General features: G+C 44.5%; 1 protein-coding gene across 1 annotated transcript in view; it reads left to right on the forward strand.

Annotated features, from left to right (window-relative positions):
- Positions 1-23621, forward strand: part of LOC135116077 (uncharacterized) — a 124994-nt gene extending 101373 nt beyond the window's left edge. Inside the window, 10 exon segments of the mRNA XM_064033287.1 lie at positions 941-1085; positions 5074-5204; positions 10629-10788; positions 12944-13095; positions 13279-13420; positions 13637-13797; positions 14011-14149; positions 20138-20467; positions 20987-21129; positions 23060-23621. Of these exon segments, the coding sequence (XP_063889357.1) occupies positions 941-1085; positions 5074-5204; positions 10629-10788; positions 12944-13095; positions 13279-13420; positions 13637-13797; positions 14011-14149; positions 20138-20467; positions 20987-21129; positions 23060-23503 (1947 nt within the window). The 3' untranslated portion in view covers positions 23504-23621.
- The last annotated feature ends 2001 nt before the right edge of the window (positions 23622-25622 follow it).

Raw genomic sequence — 25622 nt, forward strand, 5'->3', positions numbered from 1 at the left:
CGTCACTATACTGAGCCTTACACCACATGACACCATAATACCAGTGATTCCTCATACCACACACCGCTACCACCACCACCACCACCACAACAGACACACACACCACCAACCCCTAACATCACACCATTCCAACACACACCACACTACACCATGCCCCAATGCAGCACGCCAGCACACACCACACAGCCATACCCTCACCATTTTACAACAAACCCTAACCTAACCTAATACCACTAAATTACCATACTACAGGACCCTCACCATATCAACCTTACCTAACCTAACCACACACTAAACCGCCATATCAATCTCCACACTGCCCATTACCACGTCTCACTTCACGTCACATTCTAACAAGCACGTGCACCACTGAACCAGCAACACCATCAGTCATACCTCCACCACAGACCACACCAGCATCTAAACACACACTAAGCAAGACGCACAAACAATAAATAACCCAAACAAAAAACCCATCACTTTTACATCTGATCATTCAAGATTCTGTTATGTTTATTTATTTATTTATTTATTTTTCTTAGAGGGGAGGGTAATGGAGGAGAGGAGGAAAGGGGAGCGGCAAATTAGCTGTTTCTCTTCCTCTGTATGCCCTTGGACCGTTTCCTCCAAGAAAGAGTAACAAAACAGACGAGCATTTGTACGTAAACTAACCAATAATTAATCAACAAATCCTAAATCAATCCGCCAGAGAGAAAAAAAAGTGAAAAGGACACAAAAATAAAGACAAAAGAACTGGACAGGTAAAGAGAGGCACATCACAGAAACACAGAAGCACAGAAGCACCAAGAACACACCCACACCAGCTGCTAGTATCGATTCTGACCCAAACACCCAAACACACAAACACTGACGGAACTGAACATGACTGACTCCTAACACTGAACTGAGCATGAGTGACGCCCTAGCTCTCCCCCCGCAGGTTAGTCATGAGGGAAACGTGACCACCAGCGAGTTGCAGTTCACGCCTCAAGTTGGCGACGCAGGGAGGATGTTGAGTTGCGAGGCCGTGTCCCCGTCTGTCACCACGCACCCCCTTGTTGACGACTGGCTCCTGGACGTTCACTGTGAGTATGAGCAATGGTCCTCGAGGTCATTAGGCGCTGAGGTCCCATGGAGGCTTGTTTGGGAGGGCTGATGGAGTGGCTGGGAACGAAAGGGGTGAGAGTGAAGGAAAGGCGGAGAACTGAGGGACTAAGAACGTCAGAGGGGCTAAAAATGAAGGTATTGGGATGTCAAGGGAGGGAGAAATCATAAAGGAAGGACTGGAAAAAAATTGAAGAACTGGGCATGAAAGGATTGCGAGGGAAGGAAAGGCTGAGAATAGAGGGATCAGGAACGTCAAAAGGGTTAATAAATGAAGGGACTGGGTATGTCAAAGGAGAAAGAAATCATGACGGAATGGCTAGAGAAAATTAAAGCCGGAAATGAAGGGACGGCGAGTAAAGGAAAGGCTAAAAATTGAGGGACTAAAGACGTCAGAGGGGCTAAAAATGAAGGGATTTGGATGAAAGAGGCTTGTTTGGGAGAACTGATGGAGTAGCTGGAAATGAAGTGAGTGAAAGTGAAGGGCTAAGAATTGAGTGACTAGGAACATCAAATGCACTAAAAATTAAGTGTCTGGGGATCTCAAAGGAGGGAGAAACTATGAAAAAAAAGAGCTGAAAAAAAAAATGAAGAATGGGGATGCAGGGCCTAAGAATGATGGAGGAATGGTGAAGAATATAGTGTCTGGAAATCCTGAAGGACCGTAAAGGAATGCTGATAAAGGAAAGAAATGCCCAAGAAAGGATTCGGAATGATGCTGGGAATGAAAGAGGGCTGGAAATAGAGAGATTGGGAATGGAGGAGAGGTTGGGAATAAAGTAGGGATAGGGAATGGAAGACAGAGTGAGAATGAAGGAGGGACTGAGAATGAAGTAGGAGCTGGGAATAAAAAAGAAGATAAGAACAGGATATAAGGAATAAAGTGGCAACTGAGAATGCGGAGGATTAGGAATGAAGGAGAAAAAAGGAGAGATTGGGAATGGGGAAGGACTAGGAATGGAAGGGAGGTTGGAAATGAAGGAATAGCTAAGAATGAAGGAAGGAGTAAGAATGGAAGAACTGGAAATTGAAGAAATGAGGATGCAGAAAGAGGAACTAGTAATAAGAGAGAAGCTGTGAATGGAAGAACTAGAAATGCTGGAAAGGACTGGAACTACTGAAGAAGAACCTGGAAGTGCTGGAAAGAAATACTGGAACTAATGAAGGAGGAAGTGGAAGTGCTGGAAAGACAGACTGGAACTACTGAAGGAAGGCTGGAAATTTAGTGAGCCTTGAAAGTGATTGAGAAAAAAGAGAGATTACAAGGAGCCTGGAGCGAAGGATTGGTGGACATGGTAGCACTGATTGGGGAGGGACGTAATCCTCCATTAGGATTGGCATGGTAGGGATGACTGCTTAAAAGAATTACAGATCAGATGATAAAACAAGTAATTATGGCATTAGGATCAACTAATTTATTCACGTTCCACAGATTAACTGCTTGACTGACGGATTACTTTCCAGTCGAAACAAAAACTACTTAACCCTTTCACTGCTATTCGGTCCATCCTTTCTCACTCAATAATAATGTTCCACAATCACCCTTTTTCGTTCGCTAGCTAACTAACCAAGCCACTTCAGCTCCAATCGCATTGCACAGTCAACTTTAGCCGCTGCTTTTCGTTTGGAAACGTACCACAAATTGTAACTGGTAAGGCAGTAGGTCAAGTTCCAGTCTTTTCGTAAGCTATTCAACCAAAACGTTCCCCATGTTGGTAATCTCCCTAACAAAGAAGAGGAGCGTTTTGTTTGGGTAGCTTACGGAGAGATTTTGGAATTGGCCTATTAACTACTCCGAGACATTTTTTTTCTCGTTCTGTTGCCATCTTCAACTATTATGCTGGCTGGAAATTGCGTAACCTACCTTTCTTTTATCTTTCCCTCGTAGATGCTTATAAAGACCCCATACATTGTTCCTAGTCATGTGAACTGTTGCTTATCACAGTGAAAGGGTTGATGCGTTCACTAGATTACAAAAAATAAAGTCCAGAATTACAGATACAGTTAAAAGATACCATGAAATTCTCCCCGTGGTTGTATGAAGGGAAAGAATGGCGGGGATACAGCAGGGAAAGAAAGAGGATAAAACGGTACTGGAGAGGGTACTTTGGGTAAAGCTGCCGGAAGGAGAGGGATTATTGGAGGAGCAGGAGCAGGAGGTGGTGGTAGCGGTGGTGGTGGTGGTGGTGGTGGTTGTGGTGGTGGTTGTGGTGATGGTGGTTGTGGTTGTGGTGGATGAAGAAGGAGGAGGAGGAGGAGGAGGAGGAGGAGGAGGAGGAGGAGGAGGAGGAGGAGGAGGAGGAGGAGGAGGAGGAGGAGGAGGAGAAGGAGGAGAAGGAGGAGGAGGAGGAGGAGGAGGAGGAGGAGGAGAAGGAGGAGGAGAAGAAGAAGAAGAAGAAGAAAGAGAAAGAAAGAGAAAAACAAAGAAAAGAAAAAAGAAAAGAAAAGAAAGAAGAAAAAAGAAAAGAAAAGAAGAAAACCAAGAACAAGAATACGAACATGAAGAACATCAAGAACACCACCACCACCACCACCACCATTACCAACAACAACAACAACAACAACAACAACAACAGCAACAATAACACATGAAAATACATAAAATGGAAGAAGAGGAGGAAAAGAAAGCAGAAAAGTAACAAACAGGAATAGATAACAGAAAGGCGAATGAGGCAGAGAAAAAAGAAGAGGAGGAGGAAGGGACGAAGGAAGCAGAGGGGAAGTAATAGATAAGAACACGTAAGAAGATAAGGAAGAGGAGAAAGAGTAGGAGGCGAAGGAGGTGCGAGAGGCCTGAAGGAAGTATATTAGAGACTGACTGCTAATCCATTTCTCTCCATATTAATTAGACACATCCTTCCTTCCTCCCTCCCTCCCTCGCCAAGAAACCCGTGAATATTACAGGATCTATATTTTTCCACGGGCAAGATTTGAGAGCGTATTAATCACCTTGGTGGGACACATTTTCACCGCCTCTAATACCGCCACCACCACACCAATAACTAAAGACACACCAGCGCTACCACCACCACCACCACCACCACCACCACCACTACCACTGCCATCACCATCACTCATATACACCTATTACTGGAAATACATTAATGAACTTTTTTTTATTTTTTACCTATATGCTTCTGTTTATCTGTGATATTTCAAACTGCAGAGATTTTCGCTTATAAAAGTTATACTAATTTACTTTCTTTCTCCTTACCTTTCCTTTCCTTTTTTTCTTTTTTGTTTTGTTTTTTTCACTATTATATCCGCACCTATTTCCTTTTTCCTTTCCTTTCCATCCTTCCTTCTTTAATTCCCCCTCTCGTTTCACCACTGCAAAAACCACACTATTTTTTTCTCGTTCACTTTTTTTTTCTAATATCCCTTCCTTCCCTCAATCCTTCCCTCTCTCATATCACCTTCGTTCCTTCCTTTCCCCCCTCCCATCTTTCTTCTCTCTTTCTTTTCCGTTTCCTTCACTTCACTACATTTCCTTCCTTACCTTCCTTCCTCCCACCATCCTTCCTTCCTTTCCTCTCTTCACATTTTTCTCCCTCCCTCTCCTTCCTTCTCACCGTCTCTTCACTTTGTTATCTCAATCCTTCCCTCCCTTTCGTCCCTCGGTTCCTCTTTCTCTTCTCTCATTACATACCTTCTATCCCTTCTGTATCTTCCTTTACTCCCTTCCCTCCATCCGTCCCTTCCCCACCCACCTCCACCTCCACCTACTCACTCTCTCCCTTCCCATCCTCCACTCCAAACTCACTCTTTTCCTTCTATCCTCTCTTTTCCTCCATTCCCTTTATTTCTCCCTCTCTGCCCCCATACTCACCATTCTTCATATTCCCTTTCTTCCTCCATTCCCTTCATTTCTCCCTCTTGGTTCCATACTCACTTTCCTTCTATCCCCTCTCTTGCTCTTTGAATTTCTCCCTTCCCATGCTTCCCTACCTACCCGTCCCTCCTACACAGACGTGCCCATGGCTACGCTTCACGCTGGACGTTCCCTCAACCTGAGTAACATTGAGGAGGGGGACGATGTTTACTTCGAGTGCTCCATCAAGGCCAACCCAAGAGTGTACAAGGTTGTTTGGCGTCACGAGGTAAGATTGTGACTTCCTCTCTCTCCTTCTCTCGTTAGATGTAAAAGTAAGACCTGCTCTCATTACAGCTATACATAAATAAAAAGAGAAACTGGTTCTCAAAATAGAAAGGTAGATGAATGGACTAGACCTGGTAATTAGGTTGTTAGTAAAGATTCAACTGGGTGTTTTTTAAAAGGTTAGCGATATTTATCGATGGAATTAATAGTGGAAATAGATGTGCATGTTTTATACAGGGACCGCCACGTGTATGCCTGATGGCTTTTTGCACCTTCTCTTGTTTTATTATCCTCTCTCTCTCTCTCTCTCTCTCTCTCTCTCTCTCTCTCTCTCTCTCTCTCTCTCTCTCTCTCTCTCTCTCTCTCCTATTCTCTTCCTGAATCAGCTTACTAGTTTTTATAATATTCTTTTATTTCATTTTCATCTCTCTATTACATCCTATTCTTGTTTCAGATGTTGTTTCTTGAGTTTAAGCTTCTGTTTGTTTCTTTTCCGGCTTCTACGCATTTATTTGAGTCTTTATTCTCATATATATATATATATATATATATATATATATATATATATATATATATATATATATATATATATATATATATATATATATATATATATATATATATATATATATATATATATATTATATATTCTTTACCCGAGTTATTTTTGTTTTAATGCTAAAACGTCGTTATTATCTTTTGTCGCGGGCATTACATCAAACCGTGAACTCTCTCTCTCTCTCTATCTCTCTCTCTCTCTCTCTCTCTCTCTCTCTCTCTCTCTCTCTCTCTCTCTCTCTCTCTCTCTCTCTCTCTATCTATCTATCTATCTATCTATCTATCTCTCATAAACATTTTCCTTCGCCGTACTTCTCTCCCTTCATCATCCATTTGCTTTCAGCCTTTCTTCTCTTCTTTCCTTGATCTTCTTTCCGCCTCCCCTGTTCTCTTATTTCCGCACCTCGTTCCTTTCTTTTTACTCTCTTTCTCTCTCCTGGTCTCCTTTCTTCTCCTCACGTGATCCCTGATGCCACACGAGCCCTTTAATCTCTTCCATTGAGGGCAGGTGTTTTGTTTAGCTCTCCTTTATCTTTGTTCTTAGTCTCCCCCTCTGCTCCCTGCCACACACCTTTTCTTTCACCTAGACTCCCCCCGTAATGAACGATTTGCTGGTCTTAAGAGGCGACCACCTTCATTGTGCTTCAAATCTTTCTGTGGAGTGAGTGACTTGGTTCCGTGTCCCTGAGTTATTTGTCTGCGTGAATGTTTGTCTCTCTCTCTCTCTCTCTCTCTCTCTCTCTCTCTCTCTCTCTCTCTCTCTCTCTCTCTCTCTCTCTCTCTCTCTCTCTCTCTCTCTCTCTCTCTCTTTGTGTGTGTGTGTGTGTGTGTGTGTGTGTGTGTGTGTGTGTGTTATTGTATTTCATATAACGAACAGTTTTGTTTTTTTACATGGACGAGTTATTTCTTTTCCATTTGTTAATATTTGTTTCCATACACTTTTTATTTTTTTGCAACACGCCGAAAAAAAAATATTCGGTAACGTTCAACTCAATACGTTTTCAGAATTAGAAGAGCAAAATTTACTTACAGCTAGATTACATTCTCTCTCTCTCTCTCTCTCTCTCTCTCTCTCTCTCTCTCTCTCTCTCTCTCTCTCTCTCTCTCTCTCTCTCTCTCCCTCTCTCTAAAAAAAAAAAAAAATTCGTGACTTTACGCGATAATCATTGACCTTTTTACAATATTTAGCTTAAGCTGTCACTCGCGCAGGACAAACTGAGACAAAGGTTTCACGCAGGCGGCAGCAAGATTAAATACCAACTATACTCGTGCACTTGTGGTCTGCAGTTCATCAACCTTCTGTATTCACTTCCGCTGTGTTTTGTGCGTTCCGTTCCTGCCAAGTCCTACGATCTGCCACAAAGCTCATTACAAAACCTGGCAACTGATAGATTCTTTGCAGATCAGAGGACTACAGGCTGAGGCAAAGCACTGAGCACTGTGCTAGTGAGTGGTGTGTTGTGCTGAGGTCTCACAAAGCAGAGTAAATTCTATGAGCGTGGCGAGTATGGGTAAAAGTCCATGAGTATTGCGACAATGAACCATTGTGAAACATTTGGCGCCGCAACTCCACTATTTTCAAAAGGCTCTAGTTGAAGCTATACGGGTTTTTAAAGTCGTTGTTATTGTTGTTAGGGTTTTAGTCATATTAACAAAATTTCTACATTGTTAAAAGGAGAAACAGTCTTAAGAGCCCGGCGAATCATCTCTGTGGTCTTTGAAAACAGTCGTGGTGGAAAAGCAAAGCGTTCCTGAATACGGGCCATTCTGGTGACCAATCCACGGAGGCTGTGCGAGCGTGGCGAGTAGCTCCTCACCGGCGAGGCGAGGACCGCGAAGGAATGGCGAGCAGACTGGAGACACAGAGGGGACCATCGACCGATACACCGACACGGCGATACATCGCGATAAAGGAACTGAGGGAATTTTTGTTTGGTGAACGTCGGAAAACTCTCTCAAATGACTGCGACAAGTCACGTGATCATGGGATGATCAAGTCCCCTTCATTTGCACTCCAGGTCACCTCACATGCAGACTTCCAAGACGCACCACTGACAAGCGACAAGCTTGCGGAGAGTTCAATCTGTGTACCGCCCTGCAGCGATCCAGAGAAACACTGATAAGCATGACATGGTTATCCTGAAATAAATGATGAGGATAGTGAGAGATCGCAAAACAAGTTGAGACACGTCAGTCTGGATGCATCCAAGTTAGTTGGAAAGACTGATGCTGGACCAGTATGTGTGTTGATGACCGAGGTAACACTTGTAGATGTTGCTGCATTAGCCACAGCTGTGAAATTGCAATGGAGGCGTGATAATGGCAAATGAACAGAGAGAGAACCAGACAGCAGATCCGCGATGGAATGACAAGGCTCCTGCAGAGTGGTACATGCATGTTTCCTCTGCACAGTTTTCTAAAGTACCGAGAACTTCCCTGCAGCGTCTGTATCCATGTGACCCGGTAGCGAACTATGGAGAAGTTGTAAAGCCGAACTGCGATCACGGCAAGCCACGGACACCCTGTGGCAATCGATTCACGGCAGGGCGAGAGTGGGTGTGCTCTCACGCAGGACTCACTCTGTAGCTCTGTTGGCCTCGGTTTTAGTCAGCTATGCACCACGACAGTAGTTTGCATCTTGCTACTTAAAGGGTCATCATTACCGTCACAGTGCAATGGTTTGCAAAGGAATTAGTGTAGCTTATCACAAACAGCTTCTTAATGGCCAACATGTCTGCTACTATTTGTCCTTTCTTTGCGCTGCTTAGTGATTAATGTGACGGTTACACACTGAGACCAAGACTAAAATAATAAACACAAATTTCCTGCCCACGAGTGAAGTTTGCCGCCTGGACAAAATCCCAACCGAAAACACAACGTCTTGCTTACATTCAAAGGCAAAATCCTACAAGTGCATACAATCTAGAAACTCAACCTTACCTGTGAACCCTTTGATCGTGAAGACACCCCAGCAACTGCTACTTCATCTGAGCGCCCGCATACTATTTTACTGGGGAAAGATAAAACCACGGCCATTAAAAACTTACAAGGCAAAGTCTACGAACACATCAGAGCATTGGACACATCATATCCCCTCTATTAATCTAAATATTTATTCTTCTTCTTCATAACAATAATAATAATAATAATAATAATAATAATAATAATAATAATAATAATAATAAAAATAATACTTCATACTCCTTATAGTGATTATATACATAGTGATCATTGTCCTTAATCATCATTTTTCCTTACAACAACAAATACTACAATCCATCCCAATGCCCGGCACACTGTCCTTTTATCCTCCTCCTCCTCCCCTCAGTACAGAGAACACTGCAGAGCTATTCAATCAACACACCTTCAGTTCCTTATCCCCTTATTTTTTTTTCCTCAGAACAAATACTGTACGTTTTTTCCATTCATTTACACTGTATTATTATCCTTTCCCCAGAACAACGCAATACACGACTCCCATTAACATTTTCACTATTGTGGTCATCCTTTTGCTAACATTCAGAGCACCCCAAAAAGTGTTTCCATGGACGCATTGAGAAATAAGAGAACACGAGTTTAATTTTGTCGCGTGTCCTCCAGATTTTTTTTTTTTTTTCTCATGTGGGAGGGACACCGGCCAGGGCCAAAAACAAAAAGCCCACTGAGATGCAGATCCCCGAATAGGGTACGAAGCGGTAGTCAAAAATCTAAGGATAAGTGTCTTGAAACCTCCCTCTTGAAGGAATTCAAGTCACAGGAAGGTGAAAATACAAAAGCAGGCAGGGAGTTTCAGAATTTACCAGAGAAAGGGATGAACGACTGAGAATACTGGTTAACTCTTGCATTAGAGAGGTGGACAGAATAGGGGTGAGAGAAAGAAGAAAGTCTTGTGCAGCGAGGCCGCGGGAGGGGAGGCATGCAGTATTTAGGAAACTAGTACAAGGAACCAACCGTCGCAAACGTTGTACTGGATGATCGTGGGAAAACTGTCTGTCGGCGTAGGAGTTTATTCAGATATTATCATTTAGCCTCTTTTCATTTCCTTACAAACACACACACACACACAAAAAAAAATAAATAAATAAATAAATAAAAATTAAAAAATTAAAAAAAATTAACTTCCATCTATTTTTCAAGTGCTTTTGCTATTCTTTATTTTTTCCTTTATCTTTTTATCCTTTTTCAAAGAACCAGAAAACAATATTCTTTATCTTCTCACAACATCCAACACTCCACGTGCCTCGTATTAACCCACACTCCTTTGTCTTCCCCCTCTACTCAGGGCACGGATCTGTTACTATTCTGCATTTTTTTTCTTTATATTCTTATCCTCTCTTCAAAAAAAAAAAAAAAATACCGTCTTTACTCTCTCCTCAGAACATCCACCAAGCCACGTGCCTCCTGCTTACAGTGCCCGACATTGGATTAGTCCGCCTGGGATGAGGACGACTAATTTAATATCAAACCTTGTTTTACCCTGAAAAGGAACATAAAATCGCACCAAAGCATTATGCCGCCTACACAGAGCGACACTGAATTAGTCGGCCTCGCCCATGCCGGACTAATTCAATGCACTTATCCCTTGTTCTTACTCCCACGTACGGCAGAAAACTGATACTATTCCTTTTTTTTCTTTTTTACCCTTTCCTCGAAAAGCAATATAGTTTTTAATCTCTCCTCAGTGCATCAGTCCTCCACGTGCCTCCTATTAACCCACACCCCTTTATGTTTCCCTCCTCAATCTCGATCTCTCTCAATCTGTTACTATTCTCTCCTCAGAACAACAATACGCCCCTCCTCTCCTCGGTGCATCGACACTCCACGAGCCTCCTGTTAACCCACACTCCTTTGTCCCTCCACCTCGCAGGGCACGGATCTGCACCACAACGTCACGGCAGGGGTCATCATCAGCAACCAGAGCCTAGTGTTGCAGAGAGTAACACGCGACGCCTCGGGGAATTACTACTGCGTGGCCTCCAACATCGAAGGTGACGGCCAGTCCAACCCGATCCACCTCAGAGTCAAGTGTACGTGTGTATGTCGTTGTGTCTGTCTTGTGTACCTATCCTTTGAGTCCTTTGTATCTTTTTGGCGGGCTATTAATAGTTTAAAGCCGGTGTAGTGAGGGATACGTGGAAGGGATGCAATGTATTCAGTAGGGTAGTGCAATAGACACAATCGAGTTCATGGTACATGGTGCTGGGGATGGTATAAGCAATGGCGTTACAGTACCAAATTGAGGAGGTAAGAGGGTTTGTGTTCGAGAAAGATATGATGTATTTGTAACCGATACAGCTTTTTTTTTTTGTGGGGAACGAGCAACATATTCCAAAGGGTTCTCTGTCTGTCTGTCTTTGTCTGCCCTTCTCTCTCTCTCTCTCTCTCTCTCTCTCTCTCTCTCTCTCTCTCTCTCTCTCTCTCTCTCTCTCTCTCTCTCTCTCTCTCGACCAGAATTCTTAGCACGTTAAAAATAACAATAAAAACACAGGTACAGTTATCTACATTTATTCATGAAGAGATTATTTAACCAAGTACGTATGTACCAGCCGGGCGAATAAAAAAATAAATAAATAAAAACATAAGAAAACGATAGGAACATTTAAATATTCAGGGGTAATCATGACTAGGCGACTACCAGACAGGTGAGAGACTGACGAGAGAACCCTGCCATACCCGGAAACACACTGACTGATTTCTTTTTCTTTTTTTTCTTCTTTTCTTCTTCTCCTTCTTCATGTAGTACAATTGATCACCAGTTAAGGTTACGACGCTAAAATATTCAGAGCATTCATCAGGACGAGGCCACGAGCGACACGTGTGGACAGATTCACAGGAACACCTTGGTGGAGTGAGAAACTGAGAACTGCACTGTGATTGACTGGTATTGATAAGCCACCTCACTGGTCGCATAAGATAATCTGATGTGTTTACTGCAAGTGTTCAGTGGTTTTGTAAATGGTTCAGTGGCTTATATAACTTTGATAAGGCAGTTTAATGGTGATTTCAATAGATCTGTAAAGAATTCAGTGGTTTCTAGGATGGCTTAGTGATTCATATTGATTTTATAAGGTACAGTTTAACGGAGATTTCAATGGATTTATAAGAGTGTTCACTGGTTTTATGAGGCCATTATGGTTTTACAAGGGATCAGTAGTTTCTGGGATGTTTAGTGGGTATTATTACTTTTATAAGATTAAGTTTTATGTTTAGTTCAATACTTTTACAAGATAAATGGTTTCGTAGGACAGTTCAATAGTTTTACAAAATAGTTAAACAGTTTTATAAGATCGTTCATTATTTTGTAAAAGTTCAATGCTGAAAGTTATTTTTACAAAGCAGTTTAACGATTTCATAATACAGCTGAGTGGCTTCATAAAATAGTTCAATAGTTTGATATATTCATACGACAGGTGGCATCGCGAGGCAGTTCAATGGTTAAGGTTATCGTCATGCAAGGAGTAACGGCAACAGCGTCAGGCACAATGTCCAGCCTGGGCCATCAACACGCGATATTGACATAAACCCACACGTGTCTTTAATTATACACAACTTAGAGGCGACGTGGCTCCCTTCATCGACACGTGGTTGTAAGGAAGAGCAAGAAGCTGAATTCCCACAACCAGGCATAGAAATCAACTCATGCAAAGGAGAGAATGTAACCTGGTTCTTTTTTTACTTTACTTTTTTTTTTCGATTCAATTCCCGGAAATGTCTATACGTCAAAATAAAAGGGATGCTATTGACTACAGGTAAATATACGGACATTCTCCATACCTGTACTGCATTCGTTAGCCTTCGCTCACCTTTCCATTTCATTGTTTTTTCATCAGTATCGTTATCCAATATCTATCTATACAGGGGGAGTGTTTTTTGGCCGGGGGAAGATGAACCACCTCCGTTGTTTATTCTTTATTCCTTCCCTCTCCATACACATCCATCACTTCTTTGTTCTTCCCTTCCGTCCGTGAATAATAAATACGGGCTACTTTCCGTATTTCTAACTATTGGTCTGCCCCATTCCCGCACGAGACGGGGATAGATAGCAAACAGTTTCTCTTAGTTTCTTAATTCCACTCGTCCTTCACCAAGTTCACCTTTTCACAATGGAATAAGGGAAACATCAATTGCCGGGCCGCCATCAGTAAACTGTCAGGTTTAAGAGTGTGAATTGCTACCATGCAGACGCGCCTGTGTGTCGTGAGATGCACATGACCTACCACGGAGCCGCCAGGCTGGAGCAGGTCAACATCCCGTGCCACCTGGACGCCCACCCGCCCCCGCTCACCTACCGCTGGACGTTCAACAACAGCGGCGAGAGTGTTGAGATTCCCCAGGTGAGGCCTTGAGGCGAGGCGGTGGACGACTGCCGTGTTGATGAACTGATATGTTTTTGTTTGCATGAGAACGACAGAAAGAGACAGAGACTGTGTGCATATGTGAGTGCGTGTGTGTCCGTGACGGATGATGATGTGCCTCACGCTCTTCACGTTCCTCACGCCCTTCGCTGCCTCCTTCAGGAACACATCAAGGTGGGCGTGTCTAGCTCCACGGTGAGCTACACGCCCAACACGGAGCTGGACTACGGCACACTGCTCTGCTGGGGGAGCAACGTGGTGGGGGAGCAGCGGCAGCCCTGCGTCTTCCACGTCTTCCCCGCCGGTGGGTGATGCGCGCGCGCCCACCCACCCACCCACCCACACACAGTGGGCATTTTTTTTTTTTTTTTTTTAACTTCTGTTGCCCTTGACCGGTCCTCTACTTGCACAAAAATAAAAAAGAATCACGCTTTTCATTAACGAGTACAAGTAAAAACGTTAATCATCTTCCTGCTTTTTCTTTAATTCTTTCCTTCCTTCTCTCTCTTTCCTCCCGCAGGCCGCCCCGACCCGCTGCACAATTGCTCCTCCTTCAACCTTTCCGTGTCCGTGGTGCACGTACGCTGCGTGGCGGGGTTCGACGGGGGCCTGCCGCAGACCTTTATCCTGGAGCTGCGAGACCCTCACTCCGGCGCCCTGATTGCCAATACGACGAACATGGTACGTGTGTGTGTGTGTGTGTGTGTGTGTGTGTGTGTGTGTGTGTGTGTGTGTGTGTGTGTGTGTGAAGCTGTACAAAAGAATGTTCACCTTTGTCTTTTAGTATCTAAACTATATAATCCATTTGGAAATTACGATATTACATTACACCACAAACACACACACACACACACACACACACTCAATCCTCTTCTTCTGCTGCCCCTCCTACAGGTCCCTTTCCTCTCGGTCGGTGGTCTGCCTCCGGGCCTCGCATTCAAGGGCCGCGTGTTCTCCACCAACGCCAAGGGCCGCAGCGAGCCGGTCTCCCTGCTGGTGTACACGCTCAAGGACGTAGCTGAGAAGCGGACAGGTGAGTCAACACAACCTTCCTCTCTCTCCCTCGCTAGTCACGTTTTTCTCCTCTGCCAATAGTTGTATTTTTGACCTTTTCTACCTGACCCTATAAATTATTTTTTTTACTTTTCCATTTATCTTCTCTCTCTTTCGAAATATGGACGTAAGAAAATAAGGGAAGCTACAAGAAATCATCATCAGGCGGTAGTCCCTGTACAGAACACACTTACCTATTTCCACTTATTAACCTTATCCATAAATTAGTGTAGTTAACAAGGCAGACAAGAGAAATATAGACAGCCTCAATGCCACAGTTCCGTGCCCCTTAGACAGGCTGTGGATGTGTAGATGTAGCTCGAGTTCATTGACTGATTAACTGACTTAACAGCAATCAGATAACCATGATTTAATAACGTGTTTACAACTGAGGACGAACGAGCATAGTCTCCTTCAACGTGAAAGAGACTATGCTCGTACTTGGTTTAAGCATCTCAGTAACACACTCTGATTTGTTAAGCCTTTTGTCTTTATTTTCTCACGCGCTGAGTAATGGAAGCAATACTGAGGTCCCCAAGAATAGCAATATATAACACATTCACCTCATCTATGGCATCAATTCTCTCACTGTGCCTCGTTTTTGTGTACGTAACGTGAAGGAGGACAAGAATAACACTCCCTAACACATAAACTTCGTCCATAACACCATTAAACTGTGCCACGTGTTAATTTCCCACTGTACCTCGGGTTAATTCTTCCTCTGTCCACCGTGTAATATTTTCTCCCACAGCGCCCCGTTGTAGATTAAGCAAGCACCGTTAAAATGACCAAGAATAGCAACCCCTGACACATTACGTTCTTCCATTACACCATTTCTTTCATTGTACCTCTTTTCAGTGTAACGTTCGAACAGCCCAGAATGGCTGTCACCAGTACACTAAATTTGTCCACAAGACCATTAAACTGCGCCTGGTGTTAATGGAAGTGCGGTGTGCGGCGCGTCGCTCATCCCTGCACCGCGCCTCCCGCAGCATCGCTCCTCGCACCCTCACAGCCGCCACCGCAGGGAATAAACATTTGCCTAAGCCGATAACTGAGTTTTGGGGACGCCTTTGTGGCACCCAACAGCCAGAGGGTCAGAAAAATTGCACGCACACGCACACGCACACACACACACACACACACACACACACACACACACACAAATTGAAATGTGGTATAATTTCATGTGTATATCCACGAACTAACGTAGACTAGGAAATCGTATCACACTTGCACAAGAATATGAAAGAGAAGAACAGAGAAGGAAGACAGGAGAGAGAAAGAAAACTAAAAATACTGCCTTACACCTACACGTCCCTCATTCTAATCCTCTCTCCCTCTCTCGCTCTCGCTCTCTCTCTCGCTCTCTCTCTCTCTCCCTCACACCCAACAACAAACACACGCCTTCTTCACTCACTCCCACACGCACCCAACCACATAACTACATTTTAGCCCTGCGACGCCCTTCACAAAACAGGACTCGAAGGAAACATTTTGCAGAGGTGAACGTCCCTCCTCACCACCACACTGCAGAAGAGAAGGATAGGCGTGGCTTTCAGGCCGGCAAAACACTAAATGCATTATTCCAAGGGAAGGGAAACTTAATCGTAGAGAGAAAATTAAACTTCGCAATTTCTAGGTAAAGGAGTTTATGGAGATAGTGAACTTAGAGGCAAAGAATCACTGGTTTTTCAGGACAACGAAATACTAAATGCATTATACAAAGGGAGGGAAAAACTTAATTATAGGGAGAAAACGAAACTTCACGGTTTCTGAGCAATGGAGTTCGTGGAAATGCATGAACTCAAAGGCAATGAAACCCCAATCTTCGGAAAAAAATAAAACATTAAATTCATTAACCGGACGGAGAAAACTATTAATCGTAAAGAGAAAATAAAACTTCGTCTTCTAAACAACGGAGTTTATAGACGCATGAAACCGAGGCAAAGAAGCGCTGGTTTTTCAGAACAACGAAACACTTAATGCATTAAACGAAGGGACAAACTTACTTGTAGGGAGAAAATAAAACCCCTCGATTTCCAAGCAACGGATTTATGGAGACCCATGAACCTAAGGGCAAAAGAAGCACCGGTTCCATGGTTCACTGAAAGGTTATTGCGAGTCGTGAAGCACCGGGCTGGTTCGCTGGTTTGCTGGTTCGCTCCTCCACCTGGCCTGCCATGGCAACAATCTGCTAACCTGCCAGCCTGCGACAGAAAATCAATGTGTTCACGGAAGGAAGAACGATGCAGAGACAACGTGCAGGTCCATTACGCCCGATACGGATTCTTTTCTTTCTTTTCTTTTTTTTTTCTATTATAGTTCAGGACACGTGGAAAATTGATGCAAGGATTTTTGTTTCTTCTTCCCCTTTACCCCCCTCCTCCCCTTTTTTTTTTGTCCTTGAGATCCGATGCGGGAAATTTTTCCAGTTTTTATCTGTCATTAAAATCGAATGCTGGTGTTGAGTTATTTTATTTCGAATTTAATGACACGCAAAGTAATTGTCACACGCCATTTTCTCTCTTAGATAAGTTTGGAGCTGTTTTTTTTTCTTTCTTTTTTTCTTCTCCCTTTTAACAATACAAGGCAGGAAAAAATGCAGTATTTTTTTACGTCTCCATAAGGTTTCGTAGCATTTTTTCTCTTTAAAGATTAAAACAACGCGAAAAAAAAAATTGTTTACCAAGTCTTCTATAAAGGATACACTGGGAAACCTTGCAGACTCACCCACACAAGCAAAGGATTAGAAAGGATCTTGCCTTGAAGACAGAAGCACGGGATCGCGAGGAAAAAGAAGCAAAAAGATCCATTCCCATCCTAAACTCTTCAGGATAAAGTACGGCGAGCAATCGAATCAGTTGCCTCGCCTGATTCACGGAGCTTCGGACCCGCCTGAGCCACTCCGTATCAGCAGGCGGCAAACTCACAAGTAGCTGGAGCGAACTTTATCCATTTGGTCAATACAAGTTTATCAATGACGTGAAGTACACTTTGTCTGGTTATTGGCCCGCTCGCCCTGAACGCTCATCCTGAAACTGTTACCGGAATAGCCAGACGTCCCGCGGCGGCGCCTCGCGATTTTTCATCATCCTCACGCTCTTCCTCCCTTCCCCGCGTACCTTTGTACCTATAGAGCCTCCCGCCCCGCCAGCACAGCAAACACCCGGGTATCGCGTGGCCCTGCAGCAATATTACACCAATCTAGCGTGAGGAAAGACAGGGAGACACAGGCACTGGGGTAGACACGTAAAAATTATGCCATTCAAGCAAGAGAAAAAGAAAGGGATAGAGAGACAGGCACAGACATGAGCCAGGTAATGTTTCACTAATTTAGAAAAGGAAAAGAAACAAAAGCAAACAAACTGAGAGACAAAGACACTGGTAGGCAGAAAGTTGAGGGAAGTTGAAAAAAAGAAAAAAATACCATTCTAGCAAGAGAAAACACAAAGATAGAAACTTGAGCCAGGTAACAGTACAATATTTCAAAAAGAGAAAAAGGCAGACAGCCATGGAAACAGACACAGGAAGAGACGAGCTGAGAAAAATTATGTTACTCCAGCAAGAGGAAATGATAAGAGTGATAGAAATTTGTGCCACTAATCTAGAAAGCAAGGAAGGAGAAACAGAGGGGATAGACACAGAAATGGTGAGAGACTTGTGCCACGAAATATTTCATAAATTGTAAGAGAAAGACAGGGGCAGACAAGGAGAAACACAAACTTGAGCCGGATAATATTACATCAATTCAGAACGAGTAAAAGATCGAGACGGACAGACAGACAGACGGATAGACAGGCGAACCAGATAATCATTTTTAGGAAAGATCGTGCAATATAACTGTCCCTCACGTGTCACTTAACCCTTTTTTTGAACACTGGAGCATCATTTTTAGAGAACTTTGTCTGCTGTACCAATATCGGTCATAAATATATATACCTACTTGGTGAAATGTTAATTTAAAGTCACATGAAATAAGTTTACAGTCACCAGAATAGGGAGATATCAATTATGGGCTATCAAATTATAAAAAAAAAAATTGATATACAACAAGACACACTGAGGACAAAACCAAGAAAAGATGCATATGTACTTGAGAAATGTTACTGGAACACCACACACACACAGACGTTAGCCTACACAACACAGAGTCATTACTGTGAATAAAACAATAGAAAAAAGAAATAATGCGTACACACCAAGACACACACAGACCAAAACCAAGAATGGACACATACTCGAATACAACAGGGAAAAAAAGTTTACCCCACACAACACGGAGACATCGATCAAGGGACATAAAACAATAAAGAGCACATGCACACACATGAGGACACAGAGACCACGACAGCAAGGGCCCTTAAGTTTCCGCAAGACAATCGAGGACAGAGAGTCACGGGGGACGTTCCTGCTTTGTCTGCTCAGCGTGTTTAGAAATCAAAGACTAATCGTGACCTTTAGGAGACGCGGCTGCTTGATGGCTTGATTCCAGCAGCAGCGCGCCCTCATAAAGACAATGCCAACGCAGGGAAAGAGAAGAAGCGATGCGTAAAGAGAGGGAGTTTAGCGTAACGAGATCACAGCGTATCGAATGAGGAACATCAGAAAAATATCGCTTCATATCCATCACACAAAGGACGCAGCAGTGACAGATGGTAGTGCTGACACACACACACACACACACACACACACACACACACACACACACACACACACACACACACACACACAGTTCATACATAAGACAGGTTGACTGAAGCTCATTTTAGACAGACATAGAAATAATACTTTAATAGCCCTCGCAAGAAGAATGAGACACGCTGAAAGATGGTAATATTGACAGACTAACACACACACACTAACACACACACACATACACACACAAGCAACCTTCATACCACTCGCAAGAAAGATGAGACATACTGACAGATGTAAATTTTAGACAGACACAGAAAAACAGCCACAACATCTCTCACAGGAAGTATAAGACAGGGTGACATTGATAAAACACACAAAATAACACCTTATACCGCTCGCACAATGAGACAGGGAGACAGGTGCTATAGACAGATACACAGAAAATAGCTTAAGTAACCCTTAGCAGAAACAGTTAGGCAGACAGATTTTAGTTTCAGACAGAACAAAAAAAATTAATATGCCTCGCAGGAAGGATTACATAGACTGACATATATTAATATAGACAAAAAGAAAATACATTAGCACGCCTCAAAGGAAGGATTATACATACATACAGACAAACAGAGAGATGTTAATGCAAATAGACACATAAACAGACAGGCAGACAGACAGACAGAAGCAAGGCAGCGGAAAAGAAGTCAGGTAAGCAGAAAGGCAAAGAAACAGAAATTGGAAAGACTGAATCCTCTCTGCTGAACAAACTCAACTTCACTTGGGTCTTTTGTCAACGGAAACTCGTCTTGTGAAATAACCAAGCTCGGCTCTAAAATGCATTACGTTAAGCCTGAGCCCCGGACACACCTAACTAAGGCAGGGAACACTGGCACGCGACTCACATCTCCCGAACCAGCAATTACCTCTCCTCTGCTTCCTCTCTTGTTACCCCACTCCCTTGTTATCTCTGCGTCTCTGCGTGAATGCATGAACCCTACTCTGGTCTGATTCCCTTGTTATTCCTCCTCCTCCTGCTGCTGCTGCTGCTGCTCCTCCTTCGTCTCCCTGTTCTTCACTTTCTCTGTGTATTCATCGTAATCTTGTTCTACTATTGTTACGTTTGTTAATCTCTCTCTCTCTCTCTCTTTCTCTCTCTCTCTCTCTCTCTCTCTCTCTCTCTCTCTCTCTCTCTCTCTCTCTCTCTCTCTCTCTCTCTCTCTCTCTCTCTCTCTCTCTCTCTCTCTGTGTACCTTGTTCTCGTTACCTTGTCATCACTTCCCTCCGCCTTAAATCAATCAATCAATCAATTTTCTACCCCTTCCCTCGCCCCCAGCCGCTGTGAAGCCCTCCCCAGACCAAGGACAGGGCGCGGGGCAGATCAGCCTCACGCCCATCATTGCCGTGGTCCTGGGCGTGGTGGGCGGCCTGCTCGTTGTGATGCTTATCCTCTGCGCCGTGGTGAGGCTGCGGTTCGGGCGGCGGTCGGGAGCACAGTGCGGGCGGCAGGTGGTGAGGGAGCAGGTGGGCGGGGAGGGGGAGACCAGCCCACTGCGTCACCCTAAGGTCGTGCCCACTACCTTCCATGATTCTGGAACCCCGACACCGCCCCCCGTGAATTCCAGGGACCAAGACGAGAAGAATCCTGACGTTATTCCCCTTGGAGGTACGTGTGTGTGTGTGTGTGTGTGTGTGTGTGTGTGTGTGTGTGTGTGTGTGTGTGTGTGTGTGTGTGTGTGTGTGTGTGTGTGTGTGTGTGTGTGTGTGTGTGTGTGTGTGTGTGTGTGTGTGCATGCGTGCGGGTGTGTGGGTGTGTGTGTTTACCTAGTTGTTTACCAAGTTGTAGCAGAGAGTCCACGCTACGCTGGTGTGATCCTGTCCTCGTATCTGTATTTATCCAGTCCTTCCTTCAGTGTGTGTGTGTGTGTGTGTGTGTGTGTGTGTGTGTGTGTGTGTGTGTGTGTGTGTGTGTGTGTGTGTGTGTGTGTGTGTGTGTGTGTGTGTGTGTGTGTGTGTGTGTGTGTGTGTGTGTGTGTGTGTGTGTCTATGAGTATACACACGCCACTCTATCACACCCAAACGCCTGACCACATCACCAAAATCACCTCAGTACATCACCCTACAGACCAGAGCCACACCAGACCACCGCCTTCCATTTACCTCGCCTTGCCACACCTCCCCCCAGACCCCGAGACGTGGCTGATGGAGGGCGTCAACACCATCACCTCCCAGTCCATCCTCTCCACCTACAGCTCCATGCCCAGGAACCAGCAGCGAGTGTGTTCCTCCCGCGGCGAGCAACAGGCGGCCCACTCGGATGGAAAGAGGGTGAAATATTTGACTTTTTTCGAGTTGACTTGCCCCATAGAGCTTCTGTTTCGCTTCTACTCCCTGTGTCATCTTTAACTTGCCTACCTGTGTTTCCTATCACCATTTTTATCATACGCTATCCTTTCTGGTTCTTTGATTTATTTGTATCAGTTTGAGTTTGTCTGTCTATCTGTCTGTCTGTCTGTCTTTCTTACCCTGCAGTTTTATAGTGTCCTTTCTAGTCCTTTTATCTGTCTGTATCACCTTTAACTTGCCTGCCTGTCTTTCCTATCGTCATTTTTAACATTCTACCCTTTCTCTATTTATCTGCATCATTTTTAGCTTGCTTGCCTACCTTTGTCACTGCATTTTTATCATATTCCATCCTTCCCAGTCCTATTTGTCTATATAATTTCGAGCTTCCTTGCCTATCTTCCCGATCCGCAGTTTTATTACAGTTCATCCTTCCTAGTCGCTTTATTCATTCTAGTCTTTACCACTTGTGTTATTGAGATGTTGTAAAGTTGTATTGTTACCTCTGTTTCCTTCCCTTTATATCTGCTGTTTGATTCATAACGTGCCTGTCTGTCTTATCTTGCACAGTATTCTCTCCCACCGCCTTCACTTTCACTCCCTTCACATTTCTGACATGTGAGTGCCTGTGTGTTTCAGAGTTGTCTTATATCGTTTTCTTCAATTTTTGCTTCCTTTTTTACCACTTTTAGTTTTGTTTGTATCTTTATCTTCTTCCAACGTTTCCAACTCTGTTTTCGTATCCCAATTTCTGTCCCTGTGTTCATCCATGATGTATTGTATCAGTGTCTATTTTTGCGATGTTTTCATTGTTTTTTTTTTCTTTTTGTGTGTTTGTTACCTTCCTTTTCCCTCAATTTTTTTTTATCAGAGAAACTATTTATGCTTATATTTATAAGTTGTGACTGTCGTGTGTGTGTGTGTGTGTGTGTGTGTGTGTGTGTGTGTGTGTGTGTGTGTGTGTGTGTGTGTGTGTGTGTGTGTGTGTGTGTGTGTGTGTGTGTTACCTTACTTTTCCCTCCAAATTTTTATCAAAAACTATTTATGCTTCTAAGTTGTGACTGTCGCGTGTGTGTGTGTGTGTGTGTGTGTGTGTGTGTGTGTGTGTGTGTGTGTGTGTGTGTGTGTGTGTGTGTGTGTGTGTGTGTGTGTGTGTGTGTGTGTGTGTGTGTGTGTCTATGTGTGCGTGTGCCTCTGTGTGTGCGTGTGTTTTCATCCAGTTTTGTTGGATTGAGTTATTTGGTTAGTTTGTTTGTCCATGCAGTGTGTGAATGAACTTCCTGCGACCTGGATCATGCTGATTAGTTAATGAAAGTGTGTGTGTGTGTGTGTGTGTGTGTGTGTGTGTGTGTGTGTGTGTGTGTGTGTGTGTGTGTGTGTGTGTGTGTGTGTAAAGGGGACTAGCTGAAGAGAGAGAGGCTCATGGTGTGCAAGACAGTTAAGTCGGCTTTATTAGTCCTATTAGCACATTTTCCCTTTGCCTCTCTGTTAGCGAAATGTGAGACGCACAGAAACCCTCCCCGTGAACACCAGTGCCACGCAACAGTGAAACGACGCATAGCACATCACCATGATATTTACACACCACTGCAATGTACCATCACCTCACCATGACACACCACCACCTCAATGCAACATTCACGCACCGCAACACGATTCCACTATCACACACAAACACTCCACCAAAGCGCAACACAACACCACTTCACTACAATACACTCACCACAATACACTCACTTCGACACATCGCAACCACCACCGCATCACCTTGACACTACACAAGCGCAACACGATACCATAAAGCAACTCATCACCTCACTACAATACATCAACAACCTATCGCAACACCACACCGTTGCAACACACCTCACCACATCCCATTAACCTAACAGAAGCCTCCCCTTCTCTCACCCAGTCGCCGTGCAACGCGGGTGACGTGCACTACGCTGAGCTCATGCTGGGGGGTGGCGGGGGGAGCCCTCAGCATCAGGAGCAGCAGCGGGGAGCGTCACCACTGTACGACCCCCCGTCCACCAGCAGCAAATCACACCAGCACGACCCTGAGGGAGTGATTTACGCGACTCTCGATCACGAACGAGGCCACGGCAGCCACCCCACCTCCACCCACCTCCTCCACCACCACCACCCAGCCTACACCCAGCCCGTCCTCGTCCCCCACACGCCCTCACACCCCCGTAAGATCCCCACCACCGCGGTCATGGGGCCTGTGAAGAGTAAGGAGCTGCAGTACCCATTGTGGTCTTCTTCATCCACCTCCATAGAGCGCTGCGATGCCCTCATAGGAGACCCCGAGGCCGTGATTCCCTTCCTCCCAGGCCAGAAGGAGAGTTCAGTCTAGGGACGCCGCGCCCACTGCGGCTCCTCAAGTCATCTCGTTTTATGAGGATGACTCTTCACTATTTCGATGTACGTATATCAGCTGTTGTAATATATTACTATTAAAAGTATACATACAATGACTGGTGATGACCCGGTAGTGAGTGTCGTGTGTATCGTTGCTGTGTTTCTTCCAGTTAAGACAAAAAAAGACATTGATTAAATAGCAAAGTCACAGCTTCCTAAAGGGCGACTCGCGGTGGTGAAGCCTTCGACGCTCGTGCGAGAGTAGACCAGGATATGAAACTCGTTCCTCATCCCAGCGTTGTTCTCGGGGTGACTCGCGAGGCGCTTTGAGCAACACAAGTGTGTGTGTGTATGTGCGTGTGTGTGCGAGGCTGCAGTATTCACCCCGAGCAAAAGTGCGTGAGGGGCTTTGAGGCAGAGACGAGCACCTCCCGACCACCTCCTCAGCCTGCCTCAAGACGGTCAGGTGACACACACACACACACACACACACACACACACACACACACACACACACACACACACACACACACACAGAGAGAGAGAAGAGAGAGAGAGAGAGAGAGAGAGAGAGAGAGAGAGAGAGAGAGAGAGAGAGAGAGAGAGAGAGAGAGAGAGAGAGAGAGAGAGAGAGAGAGAGAGAGAGAGAGAGAGAGAGAGAGAGAGAGAGAGAGAGAGAGAGAGAGAGAGAGAATCCTTATTGCTATGAAGAGAACAAGGCACCAGCAAAAGACGGCCATCGCGAGAGTGTAGACAAGGGCACCTATTTACAAGAAGCAGATGTCAGCCTTTATTTGGTCCCCGGTGACACCCACATAGAGGAATACAACATACTTGCGTCGGAAGCGTGACGGGCGAAAAATATACCAGGAGGAAGAAGTGAAGGAGGAAGAGGAGGAAAAGAGAACGGTAGACACACACCGAAGGAAGAGAAGGGAAGCATTTCAATATATTCAGTATTATGGCAAGTGAAATTTATTGGAAATTAGCTGTTGGGAAGAAAATATAGCGTATCCACTGAATCCGGTTGGCAGTGGTTCAAAGGAATAATGACATAAATTCCTAAAACTGGCGTCATTAATGTCCGCCGCGTGCATCACATTTTGCATCAACTCCACGAAAACAATTAGTTAGTAATGCTGCGTAAGTACCGCGAGGGGAGGCAGTGGGGGGCGGGGGAAGCTGGGATGTGTCGCATTGCTGGAGTGACGGGGTGACCTGGTGACGGTGGGAGGGGGTAGTGAGACAGGGTGGTGAGGTGTAATGGGAGGAGATGGGGTGAAGAGTGAAGGGATGAGATGAGGTAAGGTGTGACAAGATGAAGGTTGAAGGGGTGAGATGTGACGGAGCAAGATGTGACGGGGTAACGAGTGGCGGACTTAGATGATACGGGGTGATGTGTAATAGGATGAGATAACCCGGTGTAAGATGTGACGGGGTGAGATGTGACGGAGTAAGATGTGACGGGGTGCAGTGTGGCAGGGTGAACTGGGACAAGGGTGAGGTAAACAGGGCGAGGTTGGCAGTATGAATGTGGTGCGAATGTAGGCAGCGCGGTACACCCAGTAATTGAGCGTATGAGCTTGGCGTTAACACTGCCTCAGCCACTCAGCCACTCCCGTACTCAGACACTCCACCACTCCGTCACTCGCAGGACCTTCACTCACACCCAGGCAGGAGACAGACAGTGTTACCATGCAATGAGTCATCGAGCTAGACTTGGCATCACTGTTCGCCTGACATGAAAGTATTAGTATTGGCAGATTGATAATTACTTTTGCCACGCGCTGTACACGGGCGGGTTTCACAACGGTTTATGATAGAGACAGGATTATTTTATTTATACTTGCCACGCCGTTTATTATTACCATGGAATGTACGAAAATCAATATCTTATTCAGTGCATATGGGATTATTTTGTTTAAACTTTAACTGTCATTCACTACTATGAAAATTATTAACAACTATTGATACTAACATTTAATTCAATACAAAACGAGATTATTATGTTTAAATTCACTTCGTCATTCACTTTATTATGAAATTTATTACCATTAACATCTTATTTGACGTATATAGGGTTATTACGTTTAAACTCGCGTCGCCGTTCAGTA

This window comes from Scylla paramamosain, chromosome 30 (genome assembly GCF_035594125.1).
Source record: "Scylla paramamosain isolate STU-SP2022 chromosome 30, ASM3559412v1, whole genome shotgun sequence".
NCBI lineage: Eukaryota > Metazoa > Arthropoda > Malacostraca > Decapoda > Portunidae > Scylla > Scylla paramamosain.